This window comes from Sturnira hondurensis, unplaced genomic scaffold (genome assembly GCF_014824575.4).
Source record: "Sturnira hondurensis isolate 20B ecotype Veracruz unplaced genomic scaffold, ASM1482457v3 Scaffold0015596, whole genome shotgun sequence".
Lineage (NCBI taxonomy): Eukaryota > Metazoa > Chordata > Mammalia > Chiroptera > Phyllostomidae > Sturnira > Sturnira hondurensis.
The window spans coordinates 23,390,482-23,418,460 of NW_028088227.1; the positions used below are offsets into that span (position 1 = coordinate 23,390,482).

Sequence of the window (27,979 nt, forward strand, 5' to 3'; positions counted from 1 at the left end):
AACAGTCAGTGTTGATGACGGTGTGGACTTCAAAAAATTGTCTGATCATTTCTAGCAAAGCTGAGTCCTTAGTGTATACTCAGCAGAAGCGTGCACCAAAACACACACACAGAAAAGTTTATACCTGCCCCAGTCAGAATGGCTAGACACTGGGAACAACCCAACTGCCCACCCACAGTGAGTAAGACATATAAGCTAAGCTGCATTGATAAGGTAGAACACTACACAGCGATGAGAAGGCAACCACACTCACTGCACAGAACTCGTGGAAGGCTCTCACGAATAGTGTGAACTAAGGAAGGCAGACACAAAGGAGGACTGTCTTAGACCACCCAGGGTAGCTCAAACAGTACTTACGTCCTACAGCTCTGGAGGCTAAAGTCCAACACCAAGAAACCAGCCCATTCGGGGTCTGGTGAAAACCTGCTTCACGGTTCATAGATGACCACCTGCCTTCTCACAGCATCCTCACATGGTGAAAGGGCCGGGCCCTCTCTGGGGTCTCCTTCACGAGGGCACTAATCCTATTATGATGGACAGGCACCTCCCAAAGGTCCCCAGTGCTAGAACTCAGGCATGACCCTGGGGGTCCGGGGGTGACGCTAAGCTGAAGGGGCACTCAGGGGCTTCAGGTGTGTGGAAGTGTCTTGCTCGCCATACTGGTTCCGTGTGTCCACACTGTGAAATTTCATCCATCTGCACACTCATAACTTGTGCAGTTTGAAGTATGGATTTTATATTTCAGTAAAAAGTTAACTAAAAATCAAAATCACACACACAGAAAGCCGTGATGTGTACCCACTGGCATGGACGTTTCTTCATAACATTAGAGAAGGGTTACAAAGCAGTGCACACAGTGTGGCCTGTGCTGATGCAAACAGCGTACCGGCAGAGAGTAGGTGGACACGAACATTCATTTAAAAATATTTACTGAGATGTACTATGTGCCAACACGGTGGATCTGGAAGACATCCCCACAACTGTACGATCTCATGCAGAGCCCCGGCACATGCACTGCCACCTCCAGATCCTGCACGGCTCTGTGCAGCCCCACGCTCTGCACGTCGAGGGGACGAACCGAGGGCAGTAAGGACACCATAACACTTGATGCACGGACAGTCACTTTCACAGGAGTACAAGGTTGACGCATGTGTCCTATGAGTGTAGAACTAGACCTAGCTTAGGAACACCCAGAGGTCGGCACTGTGGACACCACTGGTGGACACCTGGAAACACAGCCTACTTCTAGAGGACAGACAAGGGCAGTGGCAGTGGCGAGGGCAGCGCAGGGGTGTTGGTCTGTGGAGCACACAGGGAAGGGCGTCGCCACCTGCCAGGCAGAGCGAGTGTTTGCAGGCTGTCACAAGAACGAGTGTTCACATCCGGGTATGACTTCCTTCGCTCGTGTGCACCCTCCAGCAGCTCGCACTGCTTCCGGAGCGGCACGTCGGCTGTCATCTCCAGATCGGAAAGACTTTTTCTCCAACCTGAACAAGACAGAGAAAACAAATGAAGCAAATAATAAATCACTGAAGTTCGATTAACATGTAGTTTTTCCTACTAATAAACACTGGATGAGAGAATGGCATTCAGGTGCAGAATTTTTTTAAATGACAAACTTACAAAATTACTGTAAAGCAAAGCACAAATAGGTATGAAAAAGAGTGGAAAACTGCCCTGGCTGGTGTGGCTCTGGATTGAATACTGGCCTGTGAACCAAAGGCTGGCTGGTTCCATTCCCAGTCACGGCACATGCCTGGGTTGTGGGCCAGGTTCCCAGTAGGGGGCGCACAAGAGGCAACCACATATGGATGTTTCTCATTCTCTTTCTCCCTCCCTTCCCCTCTCTCTAAAAATAAATAAATAAAACCTTAAGAAAATAACAGAAAACCATGTGGTGATTTTCTTTTCCCTCCTACATTAAGAGAATCCATTTCCAGTGGCCTCTGGGCCTAAGGCCCGCGCCAACTACACTGTTTCACTTGCTGGAACGAGGACTCCAGTCCTCAAACCGCTGCCTGGTCAGAACATGCCCCTCACACTGCCTGGCTGCACCCCGCTGCCTGTGGGCACCGGGTGCGTACATGCCTTCCTGACGGCTCAGCCCTCCGCCCCCTCTCTCTGCCCAGAGATCCTGAGCACACAAGGGGTGGCCCCCAGCCTGGTCTGGGTCTCCCCTCACTGACTAGCTGTGTCACAGAACAAACTGCTTACCTTCCTACACCTCCGCTTCCTGTTCTGGAAATAACAGCTTCCACTTCACTTCATGAGGATTAGAAAAAGGATGCAGGCAGGATGTGGCCACGGTGTTGGGCCAGGGCAGGAGGAGCATCCACACTGTGACCATCACACACCATCCCCCACACCAGCCCCACTGCACCCGACTTGACAGCTAAATATCTTACTCTCTGTGACGCGGGGTCTTGTCCGGAAGTGACAGACCAGCTCAGAGCGACGGACATGTGCCTCCTCCACACTGGGTTTCTCTGCAGCACGACCGAGCCTGTGAGGACATCCCCTATGTAGACGGGGACAGGCTCATCCATCATAAACAGTACCTGCTTCCAGTGGGTGGTGCTGCAAGACATGGGGACAGCATTACTAGAGCGCCCACCCTGGGCCTGACTTCTCAGAGACACTGGAGGGCAAACGGAGCCCAGCGAGGACACGGCTCCTGGACACTGCTCCTAGACACTGCTCAGATTGCAGGAGGGGCAAGGGTGGCTCACCCTGCTGGCCCAGGGGACACCGGGGTGCTCAGGGGCATATGGCCAGATACAGGGTCCCCATGCAGTCTCTCTCCCCCAGGCCCTCAAAGGGTCAACCTGGCCTCTTCACCCTGGCACAGTGGGCATCCACCCCAAGTCACCCAGCTCCTTCTCTAAGCCACTGACGCCTGTGGTTCTGGTTTCTGCAGCTAAGGAGAAATACACACTGATGAAACTGAGTCCAAAACACATTAATCCCATGAAAGTTAGGGTGCATGTGTACCAGACCACTGTGATCTTTGGGGAGAAACAGTAACACTCTGGGACCCTCTAAGCTCTGTAGGCTGTGGCCCTGACATGGCCTTCCCCCAGCACACCTGGTGTGGCCCACAGTCCCGCCCAGCTGAGGCCCTGGCTACCTCTCCCTACCCCCGACGCTCGGGCCACCTCCTGTCAGCCACCATGGGAGTCTCTCTCCCTGGCCCTCCACTGAGCAGGTATCCTTTGGCTCTGTGCCATGCCCTCCCCACCCCTGTCACTGATACCACCCATATGCGGACAGCCCCCCTGCAGACACTCAGATGGAGGACAGCCCAGGCACACACTGCCCACCATCAGTTCCGAAGGTGAGCGCTCACACCTGCAAGGTGGCCCCAGAGGAGGACTAGCCACGGTCCCAGCCCTGCAACCTCCACAGGACACTCCAGGCAAACAGCTCCTCAGTCTCATTCTCCTCTCACAGAGTGACGGCCAGCTCCTTCAGGCCCAGATGCCACAACCAGCACCCCTTCCTGGCACCCTGCTCCCTTCTGGCTGACCCCCGTGCCTGTGGGGAGTGTCTGGGAGGGCAGTTACTGAAAGGGGCCTGAAGGCCCCACACGAAGGCAGCCTTCCATGGGCTGCGTGTCCGGCACTGTGAACAGACGACGTCGGCTCCCAGGTGTGGGCACGAGTGTGCAGCCACAAAAGGCTGCTGCACAGAACACCTGTCTCAGGAAACATTTGCCCTCCGCAAAAAAAGTCAGAGTAAAAGCCCCACAACGCCGCTAACTACAAAAAGCTTAAGCAGCATTTAGGGCATCTGAGAATACAAAGCCTGCTCCTCCCTAAGCCGGGGTCTGTTCATCCAGGGGGCCCAGGAGCAGCCTGAGGAAGCCAGGTGCAGGGACAAACATGGGTGCAAGGCCTGGGCCCCAGCGCCTGCCCGCCTGCACACCTGACTCCACATCACAGCTCCCCAGCCTGGGGGTCAACTTGGTCTGGAGAGATTTCAGCTTTCAACATTACTACATCTTTACATTCGTGACTTTGTTGTGCTTTTCTGTCACTCCGATAACTTGAAGGCAAACCCTTTATACTCCGTGGAAGGCCACCGGTATACCCGTGGGGAGGAGCCGACACTCACGGGTGGAATGGTCCTGTGCTCAGCACCAGCTGCGGCTCGTCCTCCTCCAGGTTCTGAAAGCGGACACTGAACCAGGCCGTGAACCCATGCAGAGTGCCAGCTTTCTTGATATCGAAGCACAGTTCACCTTTCATTGTCTGTGTCCAACCAAACGAGAAAACGGACATGGGTTTGTGAGCAGGTGGTACGAGGCTGCTGCAGGCACTGTCTGAGTGAGGCCCAGCAACTGCCCCTCCGAGGGCCACATCTCACACATCCACAACCCTGCACAGCCACAGCCAGCCGGTACCGCCTATTTCAGTAACTAAGAAACAAACCTGAACTTGCTAGTTTACCTGAACACATCAAAGACCATATAGAATTGCCTCCTAGGGAGAGTAAAATGTTAAAACTTGCGTTGTGAATTCAAATGCAGCAGACAATCAGAAAAGGTCTCATCTGCCCAATTTTCTGCCCCAAAATTCATGACTACTTCCTCTTCTCAGTTCTTTGCATAAACAGAAAGTTCAAGTCTGGGCCTCAACAACTATAGCTGAAAAAAACTAAAGCCTCAGAACTCCAGTTCTCTACTGTTTTTCCCATCAAAGTTCCAGATGGGGGTTCTCAAACACTCTCTCCAACTCCCCCATTTCAGAGTGCGCCTGAGCCTGGGGCCATCCTGAACCCACACACACCATCTCATAGGGAGAAAGTATAAGTGAAAGAAAGAACTGAGAGTTTTGTCACCACAAGTAGCTAAAAAAACTTAGAAATTTTAATTCAAATTCTTCCAAGGCCCTGGCTGATGTGGCTCACTGAGCACCGACCTGCAAACCAAAAGGTCACAGGTTTGATTCCCAGCCAGGGCACACGCCTGGGTTGTGGGCCAGGTCCCCAGCTGGGGGTGTGTGAGAGGCAACAGATCCATGTTTCCCTTCTTTCTCCCTCCCTCTCCCTCTCTCTAAAAATAAGTAAATAAAATCTTTTTAAAAATATTTCATCATGAAATTGGATATAATTTTAATCTCAAGATGCTGATATTAAACATAAATCTAAAAATAATGGAAAAGGTTAAAGAGGTTAACTAGTAATATAATAATGTAAAAATATAAAAGAAAACCAGAATAGATCATAAGAAAAAAGACTGTGGGAAAAATCAGTGGCAACCAGTATATAAATCCGTTTATTTGCAGAACAAGTCTCACGCATGTGCACACCGACGACCCCGCCTCACCTCCAGATCGGCGATCTGCACCGTCCTCATGTCCAGCTGTAATATAGTGCACGGCTCGGAGAGGCAGTCTTCTGGCTTCAAAATGTGGTTATACTTGGGCTTTGAAAAAAACTCCTTAATTGCTAAAGATCTGGGGGAAAGGTCAGAGTAATTAAAGTCATCACCAATATCTCAGGCTCTGTCACACACACGTGTGACCACAGGGCATGCTTTTCCTCTTCTGTGTGTTAGCAGGAATTCTAAACCACCGTCTGCAGCCCTGAGGGCCCCCCTCCCACCCACCCTGCGGTCAGCCTGGCCAACAGGCAACCTGAGTGTGCAAGTAACGGGGCCCTTCCCTTTGGTCCTCTTCACGAGGCCTAAACACACAGGAAGCCAACCTTCGCGAAACACACAGAAGATACAGGGCTGTAGTGTGTTTTCTTTACTTTTATAATCTATTTTATCACAAAATACCTTCCATGGATCTCCTATTATAATCACAGCAAATAAAATATACTTCTGTTCTAGGTCACGCTGTAACAAGTGCAATGAACCGGCAGGACTGCAGGCAGCCACGTGGGCCTGACTCTCAGGAGCCCGAGCTGGACCCCCTGCACGGCCCTCTGCGTGTCGTCCGCTGCCTAACACTCCACTTCAAAGGCTGAGCCCTGGGCCTGTCGGAAAGTAATCAGTGATTCACCACGGAAATGCGTCAAAAATTAAGCACAGCAGTAACTTCTGAAGTAGCAAATAAGAGTAAACATTTTAATAAGACACCTCTATGTGCATAGTTTAATAATTTTTTCTGATAAAAATAATTATGCACTTACAAGGAATTCGGAAAGTATAGCATACTCTTCCCTTAGCATTTTGATACCTTTGGTCACTTCGCTCCTCCACAGACGCTGATATATATTTGTACAAAATAGAAGCCATTCCGGACAGCTTGAGTCCTACCAGTTCTACTATGTCTCTAATGCCATTTACTGACTCTTGACTCTGATATCACTTGGGTTTTTTAAACATCTGCACAATACCCCATCTGTTGGATAGATGGCAATTTAACCACGTTCCTAAGGACAGCCATTGTTTCAGCGTTTTGCAGGCACACAAGCGCACCCTGACCCTGTGACAAGTATCCTAGAGCAGGAGGCTCTGATAGAAATGAGAGGTGGCCCCCCGGACACCGGCTCGCAAGGTCCCCACACCCACAGCTCTGTTCAGATGGTGTCCATCCCTCTCCCATCATACATGTGGTCCACGCAGCACAAGCTGCTACTTTAATCTCTGCTTATCTGGTGAGCAAAGATGGCATTTATTTTATTTGTTTTAATTACTAATAGCATTGCAATGTTTTTCAAATATAAGATGGGATAAATGGAGGTTTACAGTTGTGAGTAGGAGAAATAAAGAGTTTATTCTTGTGTTATTAATTATTTTCCATTTGAAGAACTTTAAACCCACTTTTGCTCCACCCTGTATTCCACTGGTTAATATTCTTTTTGTGAATGACTTGCCCATTTCTGTGACTTGACTGTAATTTCATTTGCATATATATCTGTTCCTAATTGCCTCCAAAATGTGTCAGCCAGTAATGTTCTCTAAGCAGTCAGTGCCTTTTTAATTGTATTTTTGCTGTTTTCTGACACATAGATGCTGGGGGTTTTTTAACATAAGTCCAGCGCGTCTTTGTTTCTGTTGACTTTCTTTCCATCTAGGATCTGATATACATGCCCCCAAAATTCTAACATAAACTCTTAAATCCACACGGAATTAAATGTTAATGTGTGGTGTGAGAAAAGAGGACTTTGTCCAAGGGGCCAGCTGATCGTCCCAGGATAATCTGCTGCCTCAGCCCTCACGCCCCACCTTTCCCAGACTGCAGTTCTATTGGAGCCCCCCCTCCCCCCCTCCCCCTGATCTGCTCACGTCTTTTTTGGGCGTAGGACCAAACTGCTTCAATTCACCCGACTCTATCACAGACGTTAGTCCCTGGCAACACTGCTCTTTTCCTGACCTGCCCAGCCCTTCCCATCCATTTTTTCCTGTAAGAACTACAGAACAACCCTGTCAGGACCTTCCCTCTATATTCCCTTTGGAATCTGGGCTGGGTGCAATGATTCAATGGCCCACACATTTATAAAAGTCTCACTTTAAAGGCCCGTTATATTTGGGAACTCAAATTGCAAAACGCATTTCCATTCCCATCGCAGCCATTAGCAGTTTAAAGGCATCGAAGGCAATGTGCGAAATTATCACGTAACATAAATTTAGATTCATGGCAAGCTCTACACCAGAGCACACTGTTCTGTCTTAGGAACGCCTGCAGTTCTCTCTGCGGGAGACCCAAATGTGCCTGTGTGCGCGCCCGAGTGTCAGACACTCACTTGAGAGCGCTGAGGTTGAACTCGTAGGCGTTGTCCCAGAAGAGAACCTTGCTGCGGTAGTCCTTGTCCGCGCTGCAGGGCACGAGGTGCAGCGCCGCCGTGGTCGGCCAGATGACCCCGCCCTCCTTCAGCCACGCGTCCCGGGCGTACAGGATGGACTCGATCATGAACTCAAACTGTACGGGAGGGAGAGACGCAGGGAAACAGGGTGACTGAGAGGTTGCACGGACCTCCTGCTGCATTCAGACGGTCTGGGATCTATCTTTACCAGTTTCCCCCTCAAGAGTATCACCAGCCAGGGAAGTGCCACCCACCCACCGCGTCTTGGAGACTTTATCTTCTATCTACACATGGTCACCTCCTATCACAGCTGGGGTTTAAGTCACATCATTTCGCATTGGATTCATAACTGAGGCATGGCTAAAGGTCAGGATAAATCTTCACTCTCATCCTATTCCAGTGACTCAGTGGTTACTACTGCATTTTTAAAAGGCCCTCAGTGTTGCAGGGTTTTAACTGCAAATGAAATCAACTTGGGGTATTCTCAGAATATACATAACCCTTTAAGTTGACCAGAATCACTGCTTAAAAACGTGACAGGTCGAAGCAGTACTGCCACGGAGGTTCAGGTGGTGCTAAAATCACAAGGGCAGCCAAACACCACCTCGTGTCCCTCAGAAAGCCCCCAGGCACAGGCAGCATGTGTCGCCTACAACAGAGAACACGGCTTAGTGGCTGAAACAGAGGGTGTGCCAGGGAGCGAGGCGGAGGCCAGGGACCCTTCATCCCGTAGCGAGTGAGAAGGCACAGAGGGTTTCGTTTCCCTTAACCTTGGGAAGGGAAACTTTTATTAAAAAAGTAATACATGTTTGGTATAAAAAAACTTTAGAAAACTCAGAAAGGTACAGATAAAAATTAAAATTATGAGCAAACCCAGCACACAGTTAAGGGACCTACCACTACTAGGTTTATCTTCAAGAATTTTTCTTCAAACACACAAATGTGAAAATTATATGTGTAATTTTTAATCTTATTCTTAAATTATCAAACACTAAATCCCCTGGCTGGTGTAGCTCAGTGGATTGAGCTCAGGCCTGCGAATCACATGATCGAGGTTCAATTCCCAGTCAGGGCACATGTCTGGGTTGCAGGCCAGTTCCTAGCAGGGGACTCACGACAGGCAACCATACATTGATATTTCTCTCCTTCTCTCCTTCCCTTCCTTTCTAAAGATAAATAAAATATTTTTAAAAAGACTATATTTAAAAAAAAAAAACAGTAAATCCAATCCCTCCCAACTTCCTCCTTTTTCCATAAAACAATGTTCTTCTCCTTTGCTGGATTTGCTGATGGCTTGACCACAGCTTGCTTGTCCCAAATTTCAATTTTTTGTTGTTCCTGAATAAACTGATTTTTTAAAGATTTTATTTATTTATCTTTAGAGGGGAAGGAAGGAGAGAAATATCGATGTATGGTTGCCTCTCGTGAGTCCCCTCCTAGGAACTGGGCTGCAACCCAGGCTTGTGCCCTGACTGAGAATCGAACCGTAATCGTGTGGTTCGCAGGCCCGTGCTCAATCCACTGAGCTACCAGCCAGGGCTGAATACACTGATTTTTGCTGGTAAAATAACTGACTTTTATTTTTCTCTAACTTTCTGAAGTTATATATGCTGAGACAGAACCAGAGAAGAAACAGATGACAAACTCAAGGCCAGGCAAGTGGTACTTCAAATTCTGGTCTTTCCCAGTCTACCAACTCAGACATAGAGTTTTCAAATATATTTGAAAGCAACCTCTCCCTGCGCCCTGTCCTGCATCAGCAGCTGCACTCAAGGAGGGACAGGGTGGGACATGCTCGCTCCAGCTCGCCTGCGGCTGAAGCTAGGTCACTGCTACACGTGTTTGAAAAACAAAATGGGAATCATTATTTTTGGGGGTTTTTTAAACCAACAAATTGTCACCAACTTTTCTCTAAGTTTATTAAGAAAACTTAATAAACTTCCTAAAACATTAGATTTTGTGGCCACAGAGTAGTCTCTTGTATGAGTTGCCACAGCTATTTGTACTTTTTCCAAGTTTCTCCCCTTTTAAATGGTATTGCCACGTACATTTTTAGCATAAATCTGTGTAAAGGTCTGATTATTTCAACTAAGTATTTATCTTTAATGCTTCTTGACATATTCTGCTCTGTTTTCCTTCAAAAGGCTATACCAATCTACACCGCCAAGCAGAGTGTATGATAATTTCCCCCAAACCTCAGTACCACTGGGTATCATCAGATAGTAGGTAATTTCTCAGCCAATTTAGTAACTCAAAAGTATTTCAGTCCCTTCTTTGATTACTAGTGCTGTTGAACAACGTTCATGTGTCTGGTCTCGGTCCTGTTCACACCACTTGCCACCATCCTGGAGCTATTTAAATCATGCTTTTCTCATTACTTTATTGGAATTCTTTATGAAGTAAGGATATTAGGACCTTTTGTCATATGTGCTGCGATTCTTTAGTTTCACTTGACTTTTAATAATCTACAGGTTGGTTATGTATCAAGGGTATGTCTTTGGTCAAATAGTTTATCGTATAGTTTCTTTACAGGCTTTGTTCTTAGAAAGATCTTCCCATCCTAACATCTGAAAAATTTATACCAATTGTATTGGGGGGTTTTAATTACTTAACTCTATAATCTATCTGGAATTTATTTTAGCATACAGCGTGAGGAAGGACCTAACCATTTTCTGCAAAATAAGGAATTGTTTCAGCATCTTTGGACAATTATAAATCCTTGCCTCAGTGACTGGACACCTCCCCTCACTATAAACTAAACGCACGTGTATTTGGGGCTGTTTCTGTGCTTTCTGTCCTGTCCCATGATCTCTCTGTTTCGTTACTAAATGTCAGCAACAAGGTGGGAAGATGGGTGGGCAAGACTGGGGACCTGAAGTCTGAGGAGCTCTGGGAACAGGCAGGGACACCCAAAGAGAAGGCCGGGAGGGCACAAAGCACAGCTGCAGGAAACACTGGGTTCTGCATAGGGACGTGGGGACCACCCAAGTGGGTGAAGATGTGACAACTCCCAAATTCACACCCTCTCTGCATCCATTCTCACCAACTCTAGGCCAGGTCAACAGACTGCAAGCCTTACATCCTGCAAGCTCTCTGACGGGGTGTCCCAGGCACCTGTGCACAGCAGCCAGGCCCCCCCAGGACTCACCACCTGCTCCAAGGTCCTTGTCCTGAATGTGGTGCCACTCATTTTTCCTCGCCCCTGTGCTGTCAGGGTCCAAGGCTCCTAGCCCCATACCCACATGCCCCTCCAAATCCACCCCTCCCTGCAACCCACACACCCTCCCTGGAACCCACGCCTGCACCTGTATGTGGAATAGAGCTGCCAACCCCGGAAATTCCCTGCTGGGCCACACCAGCCACTCCTTCCCTCAGCCTGTAACCCCCACCAGCAAGTCCGGGGGCTCCACCCAGCCCCCTGTGCCCGAGACAGACAACCTACGAGAGGCACCACCCAAGGATGGAGCCCAGACATCCTTCCAGGGTACAGAGAACCCACCAGGCCCTGCTCCCCTCCCACCCGCCAAGTGGGCCCCTGCCAGCCCTCCCCAGTGCCTCTCCCCTTGTCTTTCCCTTTGGCTCCCTTCTCTGGCCCCTTCCCTGCCGCCCCCAGCCCCCAGCCAGAGGCCCTCCCTCATTGTGCCACCCTAGACCCTGAAGGCTTCACCTGCCCCTCAGTCCCAGTGGGGCTCCCATACATGGCCTGATCTCTACCCCTTAAAGTCCTGGACGGCCTAGCCGCTGGTTGCCTAATACATGAAAAAGTCCTGGGAACACAAAGAACCTAGACTCGGCTTCTACCCTCACCCACTGGATCACAGGGACACTGAATCCAGGCCACTGTCCCTGCCTGACACCGCTCCCCCTTCCCCTCTCCTGGCCCTCACTTTCCCCTCCTCCTCTCCCCCCTTCCCCCGCATTGCCCATCTCCAGGAGCAGAGCTGGACCCTTGGCAGCCAGGCTTCCCCTGACCGCAATGGGCATAGCCATCTCGACCGCAGGCTGGCTCCCCATGTCACCAGGGCCAGAAGAAACTCGATAAACATTACTGAATGAATGCTGGTATTTGGGGGGGAAAAATCAATGCCCACCTTACGGATTAATGGTATAGTCAGTCCCTTTTTTCCCTGTGTATAATCTTAGGAATCCACAGACATTATTAATAAGCGAAATTACACCATGGATGTTGAGTCTATTTCACTTTCTCTTTGGACAATTTCAACAGGACTAAAGGTCCAACGTCATTTCCTGTCACTGCCCTCTACCTTTGTACTACGTAAGAAGCCAGGACAGCACTCATTTAAACAGATCCCTCGTTGGAAACATCAGCCATGTTCCTGTCATGTTCACCCAGATGTATTTCCCTGGGTTTTTACATACGCTAACTTTCAGACTGGGGTCTTTCATCATAATGCCTCAGATGCTGAGCCAGAAGCTGGCCAGAGGGTCTGAGGAGACAGGGACCGGGGCCTAGCTGCCACCAACCTCTCACTGGCCTCCAAGCTCACTGAGCACGCTGGGCGGGGTGGGGTGGCGTATAACCAGCAAACTGTCCACCCCCAGCCATGAGACTCAGGGAGCGCCAGGCTGGGTCTCCCTGATGCTACACAAGGGGCCGCTGGGAGGAGCGAGACCCAGGCTGGGCAAAGAGACAAAGGCTCTGCTTGTGTCAAAACTCAGCCTCGCACAGTAAGCGCTGGATATGCGCAGGTTCCCAAAGAAAACAGTTTATGTAAATCACTCATGAAAGAGTTCCAGATTTCTTATACAAGCATTTTTTAATCAGATAAAAATAAAGACACTGGGTCAATGTTCATACAAAAAAAAATCAATTATATCTGACCTTAGAAAAAGTGTCAGAATGAATCATGATTTGTGAAGACTCCGGATACCAACCCAGTTGCTGTCCCGCCCTTACCAGCAGGCAGGTCCCCATCCACTCGGACACCAGCACGTCCACCTTCTCCGGCAGCACCACATCCTCCACCTTCTGCTGGAACACGGTGATGACGTCGGCAAAGCCATTCTGCATGACCAGCTGCCCTGTGTGCTGGGCCATCTCGCTGGCCTCCACCGCGTACACCTGAGTGTGGCAGAAGCACCATTGGTGCACACCCTGGAACTGCACAGCGGCCTGTTGTCACCTCAGCTATGTCAGAACCAGCATCAGAGAAAACGGCAAATGGCAGGGATGGAAGGAAGGCAGTGTGCAGACAGCGGCAGGGCCAGCAGGCTGCCTGTACCAGACAGAGCCCCGGGAAAGGAGCTGCACCTAATCCCAAGTCCAACCTTCCACCTAAACGGACATGGGCCACAGGTGGACAGAAACCTCTGCACGCACACGGGCTGCCCGCCCCGAGGCCTCCTGGGTAAGGCGAGGGCCCAGCTCCCGTTCACGCGGCAACGACCCCTGACTGACGAAGGGGGTTCTCTGCACTCATCTGAGGGCAGTCCAACTTTCAGGTACCAGTGGCTTCTCACAGGGTCTCCAACCCAGGTCCTCAGTGGAGGGTCCTGAGCACTACATCATGGCTCCAACAGGGCCTGAACTCAGGTGCCCCCTGCACAGCAGGGGACCGCATCTGCCTGGGTGGGGGACACCAAGGGGCTGCAACTCTGCACAGCCAGCCATGCTTTAAACAAAAAGGGTGAGGTCTCTCCTGTCCCTGCCAGTCGCTGCTTGGGGCAGGGACGATACTTGGACGGTGACCTGTACAGATGGATGCATGTGCTTCTAGATTTAACTGAAATAAATGTTTCACAAAGACCACCCATCACATGTAGCTTGCTGGGACATTTTCTCTGTCCCGTCCCACTCTGTGTTGTCTGCGGCTCACTAACCAATGTCATGACCTCTGCCCAACTCAGCCTGGGAGGACACGCTGCCTGCTTTGTCATCACGGTTCCTCGTACACAAAGGACACATCACTGAGACTTGGCTCCAAAACTGCTAAAAGGACAGCCACCTCCTACTCACCGCTTTGGGCTGAGCATAATGCGCACAAAAGAGGCTGATAATCCCAGTCCCACAGCCGACATCCAGAATTACTTTGTCTTTGAGGGACTCCCTGTTCTGCAGGATCACGTGGTGGTATTTAGTTGTCCGTGGCTGGTCTGTCAGCATCTCCAAATGAAGTTTCTACAGGAAAAGCACATTAAGAGTCAGTCTATAATTAGAGCTACATCAAGCTATGGTTTAAGGTGGAGGATGGGGACCTGAGTTAAGCCACTCAACTCCACACCTAAAAACATGAAAAATCAAAAGGCCTCAAAATGCCGACAGATAAAATAAACAGTAGACAATGAAGGAAGGAAATGGACGTTTCCAGAATCCCTCAGCCTCAGTGGATGCCTGCAGCCTCTCCCTGAAGCCCCCCAGAGAGCCAGGTGAGCGGAGAAGCAGGTGTGGACCACTAGGAAGCAGTGCAGACATGACCCTCCTGACCACTGTTCCCACCTGAGGAGGAGGAACTTCCATGTGCCTGACCAGACACACCGTGGCTGAGTGTCCACCAAGACAAGGCATGGGCAGCCCATTGAGAGAGACCCTCAGGAGACACACAGAGCTCCGTCCCAGAATCCTCTTCGCTTAGGGCCCAAAAGTCACTCTCACACATAAATCAGTCCCTCGTTTGCTTGACAAATGGGGTGTCTGAAGGGGCCTTCACAAGCGCATCTTGGCTCCTCACTGAAAAACAAAGGGCCAACACAGGGAGCCTGGTGGAGTGGAGGCCAGAGCCAGCTCTCCTGCCTGCGGCGGTCACCTCGTTAGAAAGTCAGTGCGAGGACATGAGGCTGTGCTGATGCCAGGGGCAGGGAAAGTAGGGTGGCAGCATGGAAACCAGGAAAAAACACATTCAGAGCAAAGAAAGTTGCCAGAAAAGAAGAGGGTCCATTCATAATACAGGAATCACTTAGGCAAAAGGACTTAATAATTCTAATACTTCTGTACCTAATAACAGAGCTTCCAAATACACAAAGCAAAGACCAACAGGATGCAACAAGTAACAGACAAACGCGCGATCATGGTCAGACTTCAACAGCCTTCTCTCGGTAACTGATGGGCGCAGACAGAAAATCAGAATGGAACGACACTATCAAAGAACTCAGCCACACTGACATTTATAGAACACCTCACCCGCCCACTTACAGCCACAGTACATAAGGAAGCATCTGGGAACAGGTTTAACAAGATCAAAACCTTAAAACTCTGAGAGACACAAAACAAGACTTACAAAATGGAGAGAAGCAACGTGACATCACAAAGATGTCACTTGTCCCTAAATTAATATACACTTTCCATGCAATACCAACTAAAATGCCAAATAATTTGGCATGGGGAGGAGGGGACAAAACAAATGACAATGAAACTAGTTTCTAAAATATAAACAGCCAACACTAGGCATGAAAATGCTGAAAAGTAGAAGAGCTTTTTTAAAACTTTTTAACTTTCAAGGCCTCACTCTCATGAAAGTTAAAAAGCTACAACGATGAAAAATGTCTGGAACTGCAGAAGAAATAAACCAATGACACAGAACAGAGATTCCAGAAGCAGATCCCAGAGCTGTAACCTACAAAAAATGTGCATTTTTTCATCAGCAGGAAAGGAGGCTCAGTAACTGACATGGGAACAGCTGGGTATTTGTGGGGAAATCAAGTGAGAATGTTACCTTATTCTTTATAACAAGTAAGTTCCAGATCAACTTAATTATTTCATTGTCAAAAAATGAAATCATGGGGGACTTCCGGCCAAGATGGAAGTGTAGGTGGAAACACTGTGCCTCCTCGCACAACCAAATTTAAAGACACCAAAGATTTAGAAACAAAAACGCAACCAAACAGACAGAAAAGTAAACAGCACCGAAGTCCGACAGCAACGACCCATTCATCCAGACCTGTAAGAGGGGCGGAGTTGGCGGCAGGGGAGAGGGGTCCCAGCAGGAAAAAGAGGTGGTTGGCAGACCGGGCGGGCACAGACGAAAACCCAGTAAGGCTCGCAAGGCAGCTGGCTGACCGCAGACACACATTAGTGCACAGAGAAACCAGGCAGGTTTAAAAACAGTCAGTGAGACAGACTGAGCAACCCAGAGCCTCAGTGACAGGAAATAAAGCCTAAAAGCACTGATTGGGAAAACTTTCGGGGGCTGAGGTGCCGGGAAAGACTCCCAGCTCCACAGGAGAGTTCATTGGGGAGACCCACAGGGTCCTAGAACGAACACAGGCCCACCCACCCAGGAACCAACACCAGAAGGGCCCAATTTGCTTGTGGGAAGTGGCAGAAGGGACTGAAATCTGAGAGAGAGTGGAACAAACACCACTGCTCCCTCTCTGACCCTGCCCCCAGTCACAACCCAGAGACTGGAGTGACCCGCTCTGGTGATCACCTAAGCCTCTGCCCCTCATATGTAACAGGCGTGAACAGACCAAAACATTATGGCTCAAGCAGAACAACAGCTCAAAGCCCCAGAGCCTATAATTCTAAGTGACCAAGAGATAGCCAACCTTTCAAATGCACAGTTCAAAACACTGGTGATCAGAATGCTCACAGAATTGATTTTAGTCACAAATTAGATGAAAAAATGAAGGCTACACTAAGTGAAATGAAGCAAATTGCACAGGGTACCAACAGTGATGGAAACAAAACTGGGACTAAAATCAATGGAGTGGACCAGAAGGAAGAAAGAAATGACCAAACAGAAAAGAAGGAAGAAACAAGAATTCAAAAAAATGAGGAGAGGCTTAGGAACCTCCAGGACATCTTTAAACGTTCCAACATCCGAATTATAGGGGTACCAGAAGGGGAAGAGGAAGAGCCACAAGTGGAAAACTTATTTGAACAAATAATAAAGGAGAACTTCCCCAGTCTGGCAAAGGAAATAGACTTCCAGGAAATCCAGGGAGCTCAGAGAGTCCCAAAGAAGTTGGACCCAAGGAGGAACACACCAAGGCACATCATAATTACATTAGCCAAGATTAAAATGAAGGAGAGAATTCTAGAAGCAGCAAGAGATTAAGGAAACAGTCACCTACAAAGGAGTTCCCATCAGACTGTCAGTTGATTTCTCAAAAGAGATCTTACAGGCAAGAAGGGGCTGGAAAGAAATATTCAAAGTCATGAAATCCAAAGACCTACATCCAAGATTGCTCTATCCAGCAAAGCTTTCATTTAGAATAGAAGGGCAGATAAAGCTCTTCTCAGATAAGGTCAAGTTCAAGGAGTTCATCATCACCAAGCCCTTATTATATGAAATGCTAAAGGGACTTATATAAGGAAAAGATGATGAATATTATTAACAGTGAAAGGACAGCAAACTCACAGTTATTAACAACCACACCTAAAATAAAAGCAAACTAAGAGGACAGCTAGATCAGGAGTGGAACCATAGAAATGGAGATCACATGGAGGGTTAGCAACAGGGGAGTGGGAGGAGGAGAAGGGGGGAGAATGTACAGAGAATAAGTAGCATATATGGTAGGTAGAAAATAGACAGGGGGGAGGGCAGGAATACTATGGGAAATACAGAATCCAAAGAACCTGTGACACATGGACATGAACGAAAGGGGAAAATGGGGGGAGGGGTGTGCAGGGTGGAGGGGAGTGAAGGGGGGAATGGGACAACTGTAACAGCATAATCAATAAAATATATTTAAAAAAAGAAGAAATGAATCACGAAAATTCTAAAAGAACGTTTTTATATATTTGTATTTATAATCTTGCTGTGAAAAAGATCTTTAAAACCAAGGAGGCACAAAGAAAGGAAGACAAATTAGACTATATAAAAAGTTTCACTGGAAAAAAAGGAAGCAAGTGGTAAGTGTAATATATACAAATACAGGCTAAACTGCTTATTATTGAAATCAATAGAATTAAAAGAAAAATGGGAAAATTGTATGAAAGATTTTCCAGAAAGGAAGAAATACAAGAGGCCAGTAAAGTATAAACGATGATCATTCTCACTTTTTGAAATGGAAATCAAAATCAAGAGATGCTGTATTTCACCTTTAAGACAGAAAATCTGTTTCCCTCTGACGCCCTGCGGTGGTGATGTAAGCATCCACACACCACTGGTTGGTGCACAGTCAGCAAACGGGCAAGACCCACCAAAGTAAAAAACACACCCTCTGAGTTAGGCAGGATTCACGGAGGAGGACATCCATCACTACAGAACTGTTTACCATGATAAACAGCCGTTAAGTGAGCACAGCCCACCAACATGGTCCTTTCAAAAGCAACACAATGCTCTGCAGCTGTTGAGAAGAACAGGCCTTCAAAATAACACAGCTACATGAAAAGAGCAAGGTGAAAACAACGTGTGGAACACTCCTCTTCTGGAAACTGAGAAAAGGAAAACCCACGCAGCTTAGAGCTGATAGAAGCGCAAACATTGCTGCTGAAAGCAACAGCAAGGCCCAACGGCACTCTCTAGGGGAGCGGGGAGACAAGCTTCCTCACATCTTATGTCTTTCATAAGAGACTGAAAGCTCTAACTGTGCAGTCATGCGCCCTTTCATGACAGGGGTCCCTTGTGAGCAAGGCCTCGTTAGGAGATTCTGTCGTGTGCACATTAGAGTGTGCTGACACAGACCTAGATGGTACAGCCCACTGTACACCTTGGCCACGGCCACATGGTATGTGCCGTAGCATATGTGGCCCGTCGTTGACCAAAATGCCATCGTGTGCCGCACCACTGCACATACATCGGTAGTTCCTCACTCACTTCAGCATTTCTCATTGTGAAATAGAACACATCTGTCAAAACAGACAGTTTACCAAACAGTTAGGGAGCAACCAGCACCAGAACACTGTGCCCCAAACCTTCCCACCGGGCCCTGCCGATCACAGACCCCTCTTACCCACAGCCCATCCTGATCCCCAGGGGAACCAGGTCCCTGATCTCCTTCAGTTCCACTACCTGTGTACAGACGTCACACACAAGACCTCCTAATTTATATAACTGAACCAAACGCTAGCTAGTCTTTGATGTCTTGCTTCTTTCACTTCACATTAGGTTTATAACTCCTTCATTCTGCAAACATTAGGTTTGTAATTCATTCATTCTGCAAACACTTGTTTTTATCCAGTTTTAAAATATAAACGGGTTATCTGGACCACAGGACTACAGGTCTGTTTCATAATTTAAAAAACCAAACTAATAAGCTAGTTATTTAAAGATATTATTATTGTCACTTCATAACTTTTTTGTATTTTCTTTTTAAAGTAAATTTGTCACTTTTTAAAAATACTGAGCAAAGTTCGTAATCCCATCGCTCAGATAATCTAACCTGGGAGTCAACTAACACCAAGCCCATCCCCATCGGTCGATCCAGCCCACTGCCTGCTTTTGTGTTGCCTGCAGGGTACAGACGGCTTGTACATTTTTGAACGGTTTATAAAAATCCAAAGAAGAATATGACACATAAAAATTATATGAAATTCTAACTTCGGCATCACATATGAGGTTTTCTGGGAACCCAGCCGTGTTGCTTCACTGTGCCTTGGGGGCTGCTTCCACGCTGCCACGGCAAAGCCAAAGCCGCAGATCAAAGCGAGGGGCCTGCTGAGCTCTGTCTGCTCTGACCAACGAGGAGAAGCCCAGGCATTATTCTGAAAAGCTAGAACCTAAAACCAGAGAGAAGAAACCACCACAGCCAGCCTAACAGGGCGTCGGAAAGCAGTACCAGCGTTCCATAGCTGCCGAAGTACTCCTCATCCTGCCACGTGTCCTCGGGGTCGCACTCCTCCAGGTCCTTCCCCAGGTGGTTGGCCGGTATGTACCCGCAGCAGCCGGCACGCTCGCCCCACCACCAGTCAGCGGTAGTTTGTCTCAGGATGAGAATTTTCTCTCCTCTCAGAAAACTGAGCTGGAAACATAGAGAGAGATGTGAAAATTCCAGAAAAACCTGTAGTTGTCATTTCAACTGTGGCTCTGATAAATCTCCTATCACTGGGGCCCAAATCACAGCGATTTCAAAAAGAAGTCAGTCAATGGGTGATTATACCAAATGACAATTTATGAAAACAGTACCAGGATTTAGAGACTTCTGTGGAACATCTACGTGAAAGAAAAGCATGGCTTAGTTGACATTTTTTTAAAAGGAAAAGTAAACATTTTCTAATGGCTTAGGACAAACTCTCCCAACAGCCTCTCTATCATAGCTCAGCTATGTGATAGCCGATTCAGAGACTGAAGGCTTAGGCCACGAAATTCATGTTACACAGAGTAAAGAAAACCTCCTTCGACTACATATTTTTTATTGTATAGCCTTATTTTTAAGTAACGAGAATAGGTTCTTAATCAAGGCTGCCGAGTGGAAACCGCAGCAGGGGCTTGCTCCCCACTCCCTCGCCCAGGCACCTTCCACTTCAGGCTCCGGAGCCCAGTCAGCTAAGCTGGGAAGGGAAGGATGGGTCCTCACAGGCCTCACGTGGCTAAACATCAATACTTCAACTTTGGCGTGACTCCTGGAAAGCTTCACCTAATTCTGTCACTGAGCATGCTGGAGTCCACAAAACACAGACCCGATGTCCACAGCTACCTGCGTCTCATCGGTGGCAGAATAGTCTGCGATGGCCACAAACTCCTCGGGCTGCACCCCCTCCGGGAGGTGCTCGTCACAGTGTCCCACGGGCTCTTCTCCCTCCTGCTCAAAGCCACGGAGAAAAGGAAAGGATTATGGGGCTTCTCTTCTTCCTTCCTTCCTTCCTTCCTTCCTTCCTTCCTTCCTTCCTTCCTTCCTTCCTTCCCTCCTCCCTTCCTTCCCTTCCTTCCCTTCCTTTCCTTCCTTCCTGGCTCCGGGTTATTAGGATGGTTTCTTGAAGATTCAAGTGGCCAAGTTTTTTTTAAGAGTTGGGTTATCCTCACCAGCAGAATTGAGGGGGCCTCACCTGCATTCCACCTTTACTTCTTATCTCTAGTACAAAATGATTTGCAACCTCAAGAGAACAGCAAAGAAAGAAACAAGAAAGAAGCACTTTTAGTGGCCACGAACCCTTAAAGAATGCTTATGTTCATGGCCGCTCCCTGAGGGTGATGCCCAGCCCCAGGAGAAAAAAGTCCCATGTCTCTCTGGGTGCTGTGCTCTGGGGACCTCATCGGACTCAGAGACAGAGCTGGACGGGCCTTGCTGAAGGCCTAGGGAAGGAGCTGGTGACCTGGCACCAGGGATGCGGCCTCACCGGACAGCACTGCGACTGACACGTGCTGCCCAGGGCCCAGAGGATGCCCCTCCACTTTAGGGGCCATCTCCACGTCCCACCAGAAGGGGCTTGCCTGGACGATGCTGCAGGAGGTGGCAGAACCTCCAACTACTGTGCCAGTCCACACTGCGGCAACCCTATCCCAACTTGCACATATTGACAAACTTCCCTACACATAAACGTAATTCCCCTGAAATTTTGTGAAAGTGCAAGAATTCACAGTGGAAAACTAGGACCATGTGTAATCTCCCTCAATGGTCAGAGATAGTAAGTTAACACATTCATATCCTTTCAGACTTCTTTTATGTACACTTCATTCATAAAGTGTATATTCAACACGTGCCTACAGAGTATTTTTAGGATCATAAAATTTTGCCTTGTAACATGTTTTCCACTTATTAAATTCTGAATATTCTCCTTCATTATTAGGTACACTTCTAAATTATTTTAATATCAGTATTCTATGAATGAAAAGTTATCCAATCTTCTAGTTTTGAACACTTAAAACTGTTTTCACTTTTTTACTATTATAAATTCTGTGAGGATGAACTTTCTTAAACATAAATCATTTTGTCTCTCCCTCTTTTCTCAGGATAAATTCCTGAATGTGACACTGATGAGCAAGACATCGCTCGCCTTCATGAGTTTCGATGCCGCTGCCACATGCGCTCCGGACAGGGGGCTCCGTAGACCACCACAGGAGAGTAGGGCTTAGCCCAGGAAAGTAAGCCACAGATTTTCCTGCCCCCTTATCAACAATGGACACCCAGCACTTTAATCTCTGCTACTCTGAGAGGAAGAAATTGCCTGTGTTTGTTACGTCCTGTCTTTGATTATCAGGGAGGTCGCACACGGTTTTTAAGTACTTATTAGTGACCCTTTTTATTTTGCTGAGTGCCTCCTCGCCTCCTTTGCACATCTTCCTACCACAGTAACATCAGTCGCAGCCGTGCGCAGCAGTGGCACTTTCGTCCACGCCTGCCCTCCAGGCCTGTCCCTGCCGCCCCAGCATGTCACCACCCTTCACCACCAGCCCGCATCCTCATAATCACCTGCTGCGGATCCTCCCATACTGTCTCCACGCTTGTGTCGCTCACCCACACAGTTTGGTTTTCCTTTTGGTATAGTTTTCTATAAAGGCCACCACAGACCCTTCTTTTTTGATTTTGCTTTTTACGTCACAAGACCTTGAGTAAAAAACTGCCCACCTGTTAGAACCCTAACTTAAAACTTTCAATGGCTACATAACCTAGCACAGCTGCGGTTCGGCCTGACCGATCAGTCATCCCCAACTATGGGCTTCCCTTGGTGTCCAGTTTTCTATCACGGCACACATGCTACCACACACATCTGTGCACACTTATCCTCCTGTGACGACATTCTACTTTTAGGGGGCTGCCAGAGCTGAAAAAGAAGCACAGTTTCACTCAAATGTTTGTCAGATTCTTCCCGAAGGTTGTTGCCTTTCACTTCACCAGCGGTGCATGCTTTACCCTCGGCCTAACACTCAGCAGCACAGGAATTACCACTGTCTTTATTTTTCCCAGAATGATAGGTGCAAAGACCCCAGAAAAAGTAACTATGTGGGAAAACAGGCTATTTCTTCTATTTTATTTGAAAGACTTTTGAGCGTGTAAAGAAACCATAGTAATTTATTGTGGGAGTTATAACATATATCAGAGAAAATAGTTACAACAGCACCAAAAAATGCGGGCTGGTAAAAGGAACTGATTGGGAGGCTTGTTTCATTGTGAAATAGTCCCAAAAAAGTCTGGAACAGGTTAAGGACTCACAGGACAATTTCTTGGGTAAGCACCAAAATATTTTTTAAAAGGTACAGCTAAAAAACCAACAGAAGAGATAACAGAGAATAACAGAAAATATCTTATTAATCCACAAGAAGGCAAGAATGGAGAAAGGGACAAAGAAAAAATGCAACACAAAGAAAACAAACAGCAAGATGGTAGAATCAGTCATCATGTTAAATGTTAATGGACTAAACACTCCAAAGATAGGGCAGAAATTATTTACAGAAAGAGAAAGATACTGCCATAGGCACCTTATAAGAGAAACACTTGAAATATAAGGAATTAGACAGGTTAAAAACATAGGTATATATTTTTATGTGTGCCATGGAAGCGCTAACCACAAGAAAGCTGGTACAATAATATCAAGATAAGACAAAGGAGATACAGGTAAGGAGCATTAACAGGTAAAAACAGACAGATTTCATAAAAATAAAAGAGCCAATTAATCTAGAAATACTAACTCAAACATACGCACCAAATAACAGATTCGAAATCTATAAAGCAAAAAGTGATAGACCCAAAGGTAAATAAACAAACACACAGACAAATCCACAATCATAGCAGAGATTTTTAAAGCTCATCTCTCTCAGCAACTGATAGAACAAGCGAACAAAAAGTCAGAAAGGATACAGAGATCTGAACAACACTACTAACCCATTTGTCTTCCATGACATTTGTAGAACACCACACCTAGCAACTGCAGCACACGTATTCTTTGCAAGAGCATAGGGAACATTAGCCAAGAGCCCATTGTGACTAGGCCATAAGCAAACCTGAATAAATGTCAAAAAATGGAAATATACAAAGTATATTTTCTGATAATAAATAATCAAACTAAAATTAAATAACAGAGATAAGTAAAACTTCCCAAATGTTTGGAAATAAAACAATACATTTCTAAATAGCCCAGAAATGTTTTAATTTCCATCGATATATAAAGAAGCACTTTAACTGAACAATAATGGGAATACAACATATTTAAATGTGTAAGAGGCAGCTATGGCAGAGATTAAAAGTTACAGCTTTAAGACATATTAAAGACGAAAGGTTAGAAATCAGTGCCTAGTTCTTCCATCTCAAGAAGTTATAAAAAGAAAAAATTAAACTCAAATATAACAGAGTACAGGGGAGAAAAAGCAGAAATCAATGAATAGATAAAGAGAAAGTCAACAAAGAGAAACTGGCTCTTTGAAAAGATAAAACTGAAAAATCCTAAAAAGACTAGTCAAGGGGAAAAGAGATAAAACACAAATTGTGGATATCAGGTACCTCTTCTCTAACAGAGGCTGCTATTATTACGATGAACACAAATATCACAGAAATAAATTTCAATAGCAACTTGAATGACAACAACATTTCAATAAGGAGTCAAATCATGATTTACAAGTAATCAGAAAATTAAAATAACAAGATACCGTTTCTAACCCATCAGACTGACCAAAATGTAAAAGTCTGATGCTGTCGAGTACTAGCAAACACTGTGGACACCGGCAGACCTGTGAACCAGTAAAGCCTCCTGGGAGAACAACTGATCACTATCTAGCAACGCTGGAAACCTGCAAGCCCTTCCACCCTGCGACTACACTACTGGGGTGCAAACCCTACAGCACGTGTGCACAAGGAGGCACACAGAAGGATGTTCACTGCAGCACTTTTTGAAATAGAAAAAAACCCGGAAAAATGAAAGTGTCCAACAAAAGGGAAATAAATAAAATGTGGTGCAAACCTAATATACACAGACCTACATACATATCTATGAACGTGGTCTGTTCCTATGAGGAACACTCTACGGGAGCATACTTCAGATCGAACTGGCCTAGATCCACATTAAGGACAAATCCCCCACAATAACATCAGTGCAAAGGGCAAGGAGCAGGTGGCACACAGACCGTGTTGCCAGTTAGGTAAATTCTAAAGATGCCTAGATAAGTTATAAAAAGTATAAAAAATTGTGCAGAAGCACAAAAAGCAATTCATTATTCATAGTAGTGTTTGCCTCTGAAGACAAAGGAAGATTGGACCTGGGGTTGGGTAAGAAACTATTTGTGGTTTTGTTTTATATACTGTGTGTATATATATGAAGCAAACATGATAAAATGTTAACAAATTTTCACCTCTGTATAACATGTACTTGATGTTTAAAAAATTATTGTGTAAATGTCCCACTATCTTTTGTATTCCTCAAAAGAAAAATGAGACATACATGGAATTAGAACATTTTATGATTGATTTTAAGAAACATTAAATGACCCAACTTTAAACAAAATTCCTCAAATGAAATTAGATCATTAAAATAAAAGGGAAAAAATGAAATGTTAAAATTGACCCAGAGACATGAAATTGTTTAATTTTTTAAAAACACTCATTATTAGAGTTGTCATTCAATTTTTATTTTACATAATAAACATTTTCTTGAAATTTAAGGTGACTTTTTTTTACTGTTAATTTAAATTAAACAGTATGTGTGCCCCAGGAAAAAAAGCAGTACGAATACACAAATCTCTTCCAATGTATCCAACCTGTTTTTAACACCTTATGCCTGAGACTTTATGAACAACTAACAATATGTGCTCCCTTCATCAGCACAGACACCAAAAATAGAACCCAAGATTCCTGGGAAATGTTTACAATGCCTAATGTAAAATGTCATCTGTAACACTTACAAACATTGCATTTCCTTATTTAAATTGTGTTAATTTATTTTATTCCTAGAGAGAGGGGAAGGGTGGGAGAAAGAGAGGGAGAGAAACACTGATCTGAACACATCCCTCCAACACACCCTGACAGGGGGCCCCAGCTGCAACCCAGGAATGTGCCCTGACCAAGAACCAAACCCTCAACTGGCCTTTCGCTTCATAGGACATCACCCCAACCAACTGAGCCACACTGGTCAGGGTGCATCTCCTGTAGTTAAGTATCCCCTGGTTGGTGGCCACCTTCATTAGTCCAAGGAAAACGCTATCACTCTGACCTCAGCTCTCTGCAATGTTCATGGTCTCCAAGTACAGGTTCTTACAGACCAAAATTGAAATTACCTGAGTTTCACTTCTGGGGCAGTCACCTGATGTTGCCATAGTTCTTTTAGGATCTGCCACATAGCTGCCACTTCTAATGTTTCATTTTCCTCTCCATTTCTCCTTTAAAAGAGGAGAAATTGCTTTGTTACATTGCATAATAATTAAGGTTACTTCTAGGGTTCATGAAAAGGTCCTCTACCAAATGTAAGTAAAACATGTATGTGTAAAGAATGGAATAGAAATAAATTTTGTAAACGCAGTGCTTTACAAAAACATTTGAAAGCACTGAAGATTTATGACTTTCAGGAAGTGTGTTTTCTTCACTAGTCTGCCAGGTGTTAACCCTAGCCATTGGCCAAAGCCTGTTAGTTTCTGTCAGATCACTAGGTTGATTTATAACATATGGCTGTCAAAGTTTTTCTTGGAACATGCTGGCTTCAATTCCAATCAGGAAACACTTTAAAGCTCCAGGTAGGGAATTTCCCTACCTGGGGCTTTAAAGTGTTTCCACTAACAGGAACCAAGGTCTGCATCTCCCAGAGGCTTTTCCTTCTCATTCTCAATTCTTTTTTTTCCAGTGACAGTGTAATCCATATTAAGCTCTAAAATGAATGTGTACTTTTTCATTTTAATTGTTTCAAATGAGTGTTTCGCTCATCGATCAAGACCTAATGATTATTTTTGTGACATTGATAATTACAAATGCTGATTTACATACGTTGCATTTTCTTTGGAAAACTCTGCATTGGGACCAGGGTGGGTCAGTAGATGGGGCGGGCGGGGCCTGAGCGGGGCCTGGGCGGGGCCGGGTTGATAGGGTGAGGCGGGGCTTCGGCGCGGCTGTGTCGAGGGTGGGCGGGGCTTAGGGGGGCAGGGTTAAGGTAGTGAGAGGGGGCCTAGACTTGACCAGGCAGACGGGGCGGGGCGAGGTCGCTGGGGCTGGGTGGGTGGGCCCAGGGCGGGGCGAGCAGGGTTGATGGATGTGGAGGGACGAGGAGGAGGGTGAGGGCCAACGCGGGGGGCAGGGGTCAGGTGATGGCCAGGCCCGCAAAGGAACGTAGTCTCTATGCGCTGTACGGTGAGTGGCCCTAGGATCGTCAGGGGCAGGCAGCCAATGAAGGGATGAGTGTAAGATGGGGGCAGTGAGGGGCGGGGGTAGATGCAACAGATGGAGGAGTAAGAGGAAAGCTTGATAGGGGCTCAGAGCGGGTCGGGGCTGACAAGGGGGTATGGACTGAAGGAAAGTGGGCGTGCCACTGCAGGAGCGTGGCTTTGGGGAAAGAGGCGTGGTGGTGGGCGGGTCCCCTGGAAAGGGCGGGGCGCGGAGTTCAATATCAGCTGCCACAGCAAGAAGCACTGAGGCGGGAAAGGTCCCGGGTGGTCTCGGGAGTGGACCCAGGCCTCAGCTCGCCCGCTGACGCACACACCGAGCTAAGACCTCTCACCTGGCACGTCCTGCCGAGGCGCGGTCCAGCAGCCCGAGGTGCCCACGGGAAACCTACCTCAGCCGCGTGAAACCTACCCAGCCGCGTCCCTCCGCCGAGTTCTGCGTCCACACTGCCAGTGCGGAGGGGCGGACAGCTCCTACCAAGAGCGGGAGCCACCGCCCTTAGCTTGCGCATGCGCGATGTGCGCTAGCGGTCTTGGTGGGCGGGGGGGTGGCCCCGCCCCGCGTAGGCAAACTCAGTAAGCGCGCCGCGGTCTGGACTAGTGGGGCCGAGGGCTTCGGCCCGCGCAGGCGCGGTGCGCTCCGGCCCGTCGTGAAAAGGCCTTACCTCGGGCTATTCGCCACCCGCAGGCGTGTTTTACCTGTCATGCTTCCGGTGGTTGCTCGAACCCGGACGCTGCGCCCCTGTCGTGTCTCCTGGCCACGAGTCTCGGAGGAGTCGGAGCGCCCGGGCTGCTTTTCTGACCTGGACACAGGGAAAGCGGTGCCTGCGGGCTTTCGCGGCCTGCAGATGCAGATCCTTTAATGAACGACAGAAATGACAAACATTTCTGGAGCCAGGACCCCCGTTCCCCAATTCAGTTAACCTCGCCTTCTGTGCTATTAAGTGTGAATCATTTATCATTCTTTCCACTTGACAAATGAGAACAGAGTGATTATATTTTTATGTCACCAAAAGGAAGTTTGGAGTTAAAAAAGAAACAGATGACGTTATTGACGGTGACTGCGTGGTGGTCACGGGCCGCGGGGGCGT

The 27,979-nt window shown here is 47.2% G+C and overlaps 1 protein-coding gene across 3 annotated transcripts; it reads right to left on the minus strand.

Annotated features, from left to right (window-relative positions):
- Window positions 1-912: 912 nt before the first annotated feature.
- PRMT2 (protein arginine methyltransferase 2) lies at window positions 913-27,408 on the minus strand. 3 transcript variants are annotated; one of them, XM_037065141.1, is made up of 11 exons: window positions 27,301-27,408; window positions 25,797-25,898; window positions 20,293-20,397; window positions 19,435-19,617; window positions 13,733-13,894; window positions 12,674-12,838; window positions 7,696-7,871; window positions 5,327-5,456; window positions 4,114-4,250; window positions 2,406-2,577; window positions 913-1,487 (listed from the first exon to the last, which is right to left on the minus strand). In XM_037065141.1, the coding sequence occupies exons 2-11, from the start codon at window positions 25,833-25,835 to the stop codon at window positions 1,455-1,457; spliced, it is 1,302 nt and encodes a 433-aa protein (XP_036921036.1). In that variant the 5' UTR covers window positions 25,836-25,898; window positions 27,301-27,408; the 3' UTR covers window positions 913-1,454. The 3 variants fall into 3 exon arrangements, with proteins under 3 accessions (XP_036921036.1, XP_036921038.1, XP_036921037.1); XM_037065143.1 differs by having other exon boundaries at window positions 27,281-27,408; XM_037065142.1 differs by having other exon boundaries at window positions 27,224-27,408.
- Between the last annotated feature and the right edge of the window lie 571 nt (window positions 27,409-27,979).

Coding starts and splice junctions, on each gene's coding strand:
- PRMT2 (XM_037065141.1), bottom strand. CDS start 25,835: ATGGCAACATCAGGTGACTGCCCCAGAAGTGAAACTCAG. Junction 2,578..4,113: donor AGCACAGGACCATTCCACCC/GTGAGTGTCGGC, acceptor CATGTCTTGCAG/CACCACCCACTGGAAGCAGG. Junction 1,488..2,405: donor AAGACCCCGCGTCACAGAGA/GTAAGATATTTA, acceptor TGTCTTGTTCAG/GTTGGAGAAAAAGTCTTTCC.